Source organism: Amaranthus tricolor, chromosome 7 (assembly GCF_026212465.1).
Source record: "Amaranthus tricolor cultivar Red isolate AtriRed21 chromosome 7, ASM2621246v1, whole genome shotgun sequence".
NCBI lineage: Eukaryota > Viridiplantae > Streptophyta > Magnoliopsida > Caryophyllales > Amaranthaceae > Amaranthus > Amaranthus tricolor.
In genome coordinates, this window is record NC_080053.1 from 11,350,874 (window position 1) to 11,358,549 (window position 7,676).

General features: G+C 29.8%; 1 protein-coding gene across 1 annotated transcript; it reads left to right on the forward strand.

Moving 5' to 3' along the window:
• The first annotated feature begins 869 nt into the window (after positions 1–869).
• Positions 870–7,139, forward strand: LOC130818725 (beta-glucuronosyltransferase GlcAT14A). The gene is made up of 4 exons (XM_057684909.1): positions 870–1,702; positions 2,040–2,115; positions 3,317–3,432; positions 6,553–7,139. Exons 1-4 carry the CDS (start codon positions 1,171–1,173, stop codon positions 7,077–7,079), a joined length of 1,251 nt encoding a protein of 416 aa, XP_057540892.1. The 5' UTR covers positions 870–1,170; the 3' UTR covers positions 7,080–7,139.
• The last annotated feature ends 537 nt before the right edge of the window (positions 7,140–7,676 follow it).

Sequence of the window (7,676 nt, forward strand, 5' to 3'; positions counted from 1 at the left end):
TATTTTGTTAATTTATGTGTTTTAATTTTTAATTTTTTCAAATACGAGGACCAATGAGATATTGCCACGTAGACAACTTAATCTCTCAAATTGGTCAAATCCTTTAACTTAATGGTCAATTAACATTTACCGTTAAATGGTAGTCATTTGCACTGAAATATATCACATTAGATAGGTTTTTGCAAACAAAAAAACAACATAAGATAAAATTTTACAAATAGACCTATAAATTAATTAGTTTCTTAAAATTTTTTCTTTTTAAAAAAATAGGTAGTAATATGAAATTAAGCTTAAAACTTAAAGTGGATCAAACCCAAACAATGAACAATTTGCCCTTTGATGAATGGTTGGACAAAAAAACGCGTTGTATGAGATATATTGTATATGGTTTAATTTCTATAAAAATTCTCAAAAATGAGTTTAAGATAATTTTTTTTTCAAAATATGCGTCATCCAGCGTGAGCTTAGAAATAACATTATTCAATGTTACTAACAATGGACAATTACTATAATTTAGTCAAAAAGTCAGTCCAATAATGGTTAGGCTAACTTTTTGGCTCAGTTTTAGTAATCACTCATTGTTACTAATAAATGGACATTAACATCCAAGTTAAAGATAGTCGGCCAAGTCAAAAAGTCATTTCAGCAATCACCCCTTGTTAGTAACAACGAGTGATTGCTAGGCCGACAAATGAGAGAGCAAGATGAGCTACTATTTAAGACTCTAATTTATAGGAGATTTTATATATTTGCTATATAGTTAAAATTAAAATGAGGTCTTAATATATATCTTTACTCTATATTTTTTTACGGGCGCACCGAGCCACCGACTATAAAGTGGGAACACAAGCAACCCACCTGAACCTCAACAAATCTGGTTTAATTTTGGTAGGCACTCCACACTTCAAAATAAAAATGTGGCCACCAATCAAACAATTGACAAATGGAGACCTTAAAATCCAAGCAAAGCAAGGAATTAGCCATCAAATTTTGAACTTAATCTACACTCTTCTTCCTCAACCTCCCCTAATTGATATTCCCCCATTTTTATAAAGTTCCCTTATATTCTATGCCATTTCTTCACTTTAACTAATATATACTCCACCTTTTTTTTATTTATTACTTTCCCAATCCTCTGTTTTTATTCTTATTTCTTTTTTCTCTCATCACATGATCTTATGTCCTCCAAACCTAAAGATCTATCACAAAATGGGAACCAAAAAATTAATGTTAATTCTCATATTAACATCAATCTTATTTTCAATCATTTACATCTCAAGAAAACTAACAAAACCCACATTAATTTCTACTTATAATTCATTCAAATTCGTTAAATCCCCAAATTCCACCAGAAATTACCCAGTAACATTTGCTTATTTGATCTCAGCATCAGCAGGTGATGTTCCCAAATTGAAGAGGACATTACTTGCAGTTTACCATCCTGGGAATTACTACTTGATCCATTTAGATTATGGAGCTCCGAAATCACAGCACATGGAAATTGCAGAATTTGTGTCAAAAATGGAAGTGTTTAGGGAAGTGGGAAATGTTTGGATAGTGGGAAAACCAAATATAGTAACTTATAGAGGTCCCACAATGCTTGCTGCTACTTTACATGCTATGGCTGTTCTTCTCAAAACTTGTGATTGGGATTGGTTTATCAATCTTAGTGCTTCTGATTATCCTTTGATTACTCAAGATGGTATGGTAAGTAACTTTCTTGATTTGGATTTGTGATTTTATGTTCTTATATGTAATTGTAGTCGGTAGACGCTGAAGAATCAACTCAATCAAAAATTTAAGGCGAAGGTTGTGGCCTCGTGATATGTCATATGCTCTAATACCTTTTTACACAAGAGTTTTTGGGCTAAAAGTGTGCACACAAAAACACCGAATATTCTAATTTAAATGAAGGGGTAGTTAGAGCTTTTGATTTGGTTGAGTTGATTGCTTAACGTTAACATTAGATTTTGGTGATTCACATGAAGGTTTGAAATGATATGATAATTAATTGATTGAATGTTTGAATGAATGTGCAGATTTAATCCATGCGTTTTCAGACGTACCTAAACATCTCAATTTTATACAGCATACCAGTCATCTTGGTTGGAAATTGTAAGACTTTACACCATTTTTATTCTATTTTTAAGGAAAAAACTTAATTTATTATATCTCTTTTTTTTCGTACTAGTGTAAAATAAATGACTGAAAATTAGTGGGAAGGAAAATTAAATAGTGGCAGATATAAATGAGTAGTTATGATCATGATTAATTTAGGCTTGTACACAAGACTCTCACAAGAGAAGAGTTGACCACATATAACCCGATGAGTTTCTTTCTAAAACCAATTTGTTATAGAAAGTATAGCCTAATAAGTTTATATATTAATCAACTTTCCTCTAATTTTTCGATTTGAAGTCACACGTAGGTTATTTTGATGAAATTAAAAGAATGAGTAGAGCATTAAAAAAAAGGTAAAATTAAAGAAATAAATTAAAATAAAAAATGCTGAAAAATGAGAAAAGTTAAATGCTCAGCAAGGTTAATTGTTGACATAGTTAGTTTATTGACATCGATAAATTAAAGAGATGCAAATCCTCTTGATCATATCGTTTTGGATTATGAATTGTTAGATTGTGTAACAGTTATTCATAGAGGACAGTTATTTTATTAGTGGAGATTAGTGGAGCAGTTACTAGGACAATTAGGAGCAATTACCTGAAATCTTTTGTATATATTGTCATCATCATTATTGAATGAATAATAATAATCAGAAACAAACACAGAAATTTTAATAAACAAAATTCTCGGTGTTTAACCGGAAATCATGGTATCAGAGCCGATGGTTCGATCAACAATTTAAAAATGGTAGGTTCGAAAAGAATGGCGTTCCTACCCTAATTAATTACTCCCACATGCGAACTTGACGGGGGTTCGCATGTGAGGGGGGTGTTGGGATGAGTTATCCCACATCGATAAATTGAAAATGGTGTGCACGCTTTATAAGCTATTAGAGACCTTCCCATTGCCATATGGTTTTGGGATGGTATATATCTCCTTGGCTTATGAAGTGTGTGCACTTGTGTTTCCCGTTAATATGCTGAAATTCACAATAAGTCAAGTCTAATTTAACACGAATATATATATATATATATATATATATATATATATATATATATATATATATATATATATATTTTGACGTAGTGAATAAATTAAGCCCAACATTAATAATAACATAAATAGTGGTTTAAATGAATTTTGTAGGACAGTGTGGGTGGTAATTAATTAATATATTTGATGAAAATAATTGCAGGAATAAGAGGGGAAAACCAATAATAATAGACCCAGGACTGTACAGTATAAATAAATCAGAGATCTGGTGGATTATTAAACAAAGAGGTCTTCCTACATCTTTCAAGTTGTTTACAGGTTTCATTATTCCCTCTTTATTACTCTTTGTTTTTGAGATGGGGAGAGTGGGTGTGGGGTAAACATCAACGGTGATTCAAGGGAATCATGTGATATACTGTTGCACTTTCCACTAGATTTCATCTCAGCCACACACTTTAATATTATGTCTAAAAACTGCTATATTATTATTCACCCATAGGGTAAAAATACGATTTTGATAATAGTTGCTAAATGAATTTAGGGTCTATACCGATGACTTTGTGGGCAATGCGGCCTATATTTTTATTGTGATAAAATAAAAAAAAATTTACAATACGATTATGATATAATGATGTGACTTTATTTTTACACTATAACACTCCTATTTTATAAAAATTTATTTGCTTTTTTTTTTTTTAACAATTTCTGTATTAATTAGCTCTGTTTTTGTAATTTGATTTTTTGGCCTTATGAATATGAATGACAACGTGTTGGATCTGATTTAAATTTGTTTTATGATCAATGACCTAAGATTTTAGATATGTAGGGTCTAAATTTTCAGGATTGAAATCCGTATCTACAATGTCCAGGTCAAATACGAGTATAAACTTATTTTCGTGAATTTAATTAAATTTTAACTTGTATTGTATAACAACTATTTGAGTTACTTTAATTAATGTTAACAAAATATAAATCCATTTCAACAATATTATGATTGGTGCAGCAAAATATACTTGTAATTAATGTCCTTACAGATTAAGAGTAATTAAACATATCTTTTGAATTGAATAAATAATACTCCCTCCTATTCACCATAAAAGTCCCATTTGACTTTTTACGGATTTTAAGGAGAGTCAAAAGTGGAAACCTAAGGGTAGGAAAGAGAGTGGTATTATGGGTTTTTAATGTAAGGGAGGAAAATTAGTATGGGTAATGGAGGGTATAATTGAAAATAGTATAAAGCTACTAAGGTCATAAAAGTCAAAAACACATACCAAAAATAGAAATGGGACAATTAAGGTGACTTGACCATAAAAGGAAATGGGACACATAAGCTGAATAGGAGGGAGTATAATACTTTTTTAATTTTATATTGTTGATATTTTAATTGTTTTAAAAAAATTAATAATTCATATATTACTTAGTATTATTTTTTCAACTTTAATTCAAATTAATATGAATCTTATACATGAAAATAAACTTTTGGGCCGTAAAAAATTTAAAGCCCTTGGAAATGTCCTGCTTTACCCTTGCTGTATTAGCTTTCTCTGTACTAAAGATTATAAATACATTATTCTTAATTTTAATAGGAAATTGTTTCAACATTTTTCTTAGATGCAAATTAAAGTGATATAAATTGGTTAGATTCAAGTCATGCTTATTTGATGATGCTAATTATGATTTATGGCACTTTGGATGTTAAGTCTAAACCACTAATCCACTTTTCATCCAATCATTCATATTAAATAATATTTTTACTTCTATCTAAAAATATACTTGGTTAAAACAATATGAAAATAGTATGTATTAAAATTGAGACTTTTTTAATTACTCTAATCCATAAAAATGTTCAGTTCTTCAGTACTTGTTAATTTACGACGAAAAGTTCAATTTTTAGGCGTAGTTTCTAACTCTAGGTAAGATAGATATTTGCTCGGTCCAGAGTTAAAAAGAGATTTATTATCCAAGTTCAACAATATTGTCACGTAGGATATAAAACACTGCATATAACATTGTAAGTTTACATTAGCCTACTATGTCAAGTTGTCAACTCAACATATGATTTTTTTTTAGGTGTAAATTTTAACTTACTACTCTAAAAAAAGTTTAATTTACGTATTTTCATTTAAACTCTTTTCAAATATCTTTTTAAATTTTATTTTTTTTGTATACTCTTAAAGTATATATTTATTTTATTTATTTTGTATACTCTTAAATTTTATTTATTTTATATACTCTTAAAAGTAAAAGTATTCTCTTAAAGTGTATACTTAACCCAATTGTCAAATCTATGAATATGAAACATTTAGAAAATGAATATCATTTAACTAAAGTAATGATATGCCATAAGTATTAATCATTGATAATTTGACATTTATATAATATTTTATTTTTCTTGATATTATTTGAAAATTCTGATTAATGAAATAGACACTTAAAAAAAATTTACAATTCATTGTTATTTTTTATTAATTAAAAAGTAAATAACACATCTATATTTATAATGATAATTATAATATATAGGATTCAATCTCGAATATTTAACAAGTACCCATTAAAGACCAACATCAATCCACTATAACGAGGACTCATTTATATAATTTTGCCTATGGCTGATAAAATATTAGGAACGACACTAGTTAAATTGTTACTATTTCTCAATATCATAAAAATTAGAAGTATATATTAAAAAATAAAAAATAATGAAAATAGTAATTAACAAATAAATCATGAAAAACAGTACAAATGTAGTCTTGTCTAAGAAGACATTATATTTTATGACCAACAACTGGAGTTTGGGCTAATCTAGAAAAAGCACATGCCAAATCCTTAAATTCAAGGTTCATGCACATGCTTTCTTGCTTAACCAAATGATAATTTAAGATTAATATTTTTGGTCAGATTCAAACTCAAATTATGTTAAAATGTTCGCTTTCAAACAATGTGCCATAACTTGTCTGGTTTATGCAGTGTTTAGCAGTATTAAATACCATTAGCGACCATATTAGAGAATAATTATCAGTCATCTGTGAAATTTATAACTTTATTCTTCTAGTAATCTAATTAATTGTACAACCAACTTTTTATATAAATAATTTATTTTTAATTTATCACTTATAAATTGTAATTAATCACTTTAAAACACTAAATACATACAGACAAGCTTAGAGGTGTTCATTCAGGTCAGTGCGTGGGTTGATTTCGGGTCATGTGTTTCGAATCGATTCAAAACCGTGTTTTGTGCCCACATTGATTTTTACATAATTTTAAATTCATATTGACATTGCGTCAAGTCCGGTTCAGTTATTAGGTCGGGTAAATATCGGGTCATCTTGTCTGTTTTGAACACCTCTTCAAATGCCCAAGAGTAGCCGTTTTTTCAATGTACTGGCTATCTGGCTCTCACCAATGTGTTAATACGTATATGGTTTCCTACAGGATCTGCTTGGACGGTACTATCAAGATCATTTTCCGAGTATTGCATTATGGGATGGGAAAATCTTCCAAGAACACTACTTTTATACTACACCAATTTCGTTTCCTCCCCAGAAGGATACTTCCAAACACTCATATGCAACTCTCCGGAGTACAAGAACACTACTATTAATCATGATTTACACTACATTACTTGGGATAATCCTCCTAGGCAGCACCCGCGATCTCTTACCCTTAAGGACTACCGAAAAATGGTTCTTAGTAATCGACCTTTTGCTAGGAAGTTCAAGAAAAATGATCGCGTTCTTGACAAAATTGATCGAGAACTTCTCAACAAGAGTAAATGGCGGGGTAAATTTAGCCATGGTGGGTGGTGTGGCGGAACCAAAGGCAGGCGAGGCAGTTGCTTCGAGTTGAAACCTGAGATGTATGGTGAGCTTAGCCCTGGTGTGGGTGCTAGAAGAGTTAAAACTTTGTTAACCAAATTAATTTCTGCTAGGAACTCTAATAATAATCGTTGGTGTAGATGAACCAACTAACAATACTATTTGTTTTGTGATTATTTAGTTGGTGCTTGAGTATCTTGCCAATAGTTCTTCATGGGTGTTGCCTTTTTAGCTGGTGATGTGCTATGGCTTTCATTGGTTAGGTTATGCCTCCAGGCTCCAGTACTATTATATTGAAGAAACTAGAGTGCTTAAACCTCCCCAGACCCCAGTTTATGTCCTGGCTTTGAACCCTTAGCTTTGGTTTTTCTAGTTTTTTACTGAGAATGCAAAGCAAAGGTCATGGGAATACACAACGTAAATTGAAGATTTTTACCAACTTTAATTTACATGGGAAATAAGGCTGATGTTTTATTAATATCTATCTTCTCAATTTTAGAAATTTAAAGTGACTTTTGGTTTTTTATATTTAAAAAATTTTTCTTTTGAGAATTCTAATCTTCATTATTACTCAATTTACCCTAGTTTTTCATTTTTATGTTATATTAAATTTCCCTTTTTTAGTTTAAATATGACTTTATCACTTTTATAATCTATATTCTCTCTCTTAAATTTAAATATTTCAGTGCTTTAACTCATTTACTTAATCAAAATGCTAAAAGTAAATGAGGCTAAATGGTT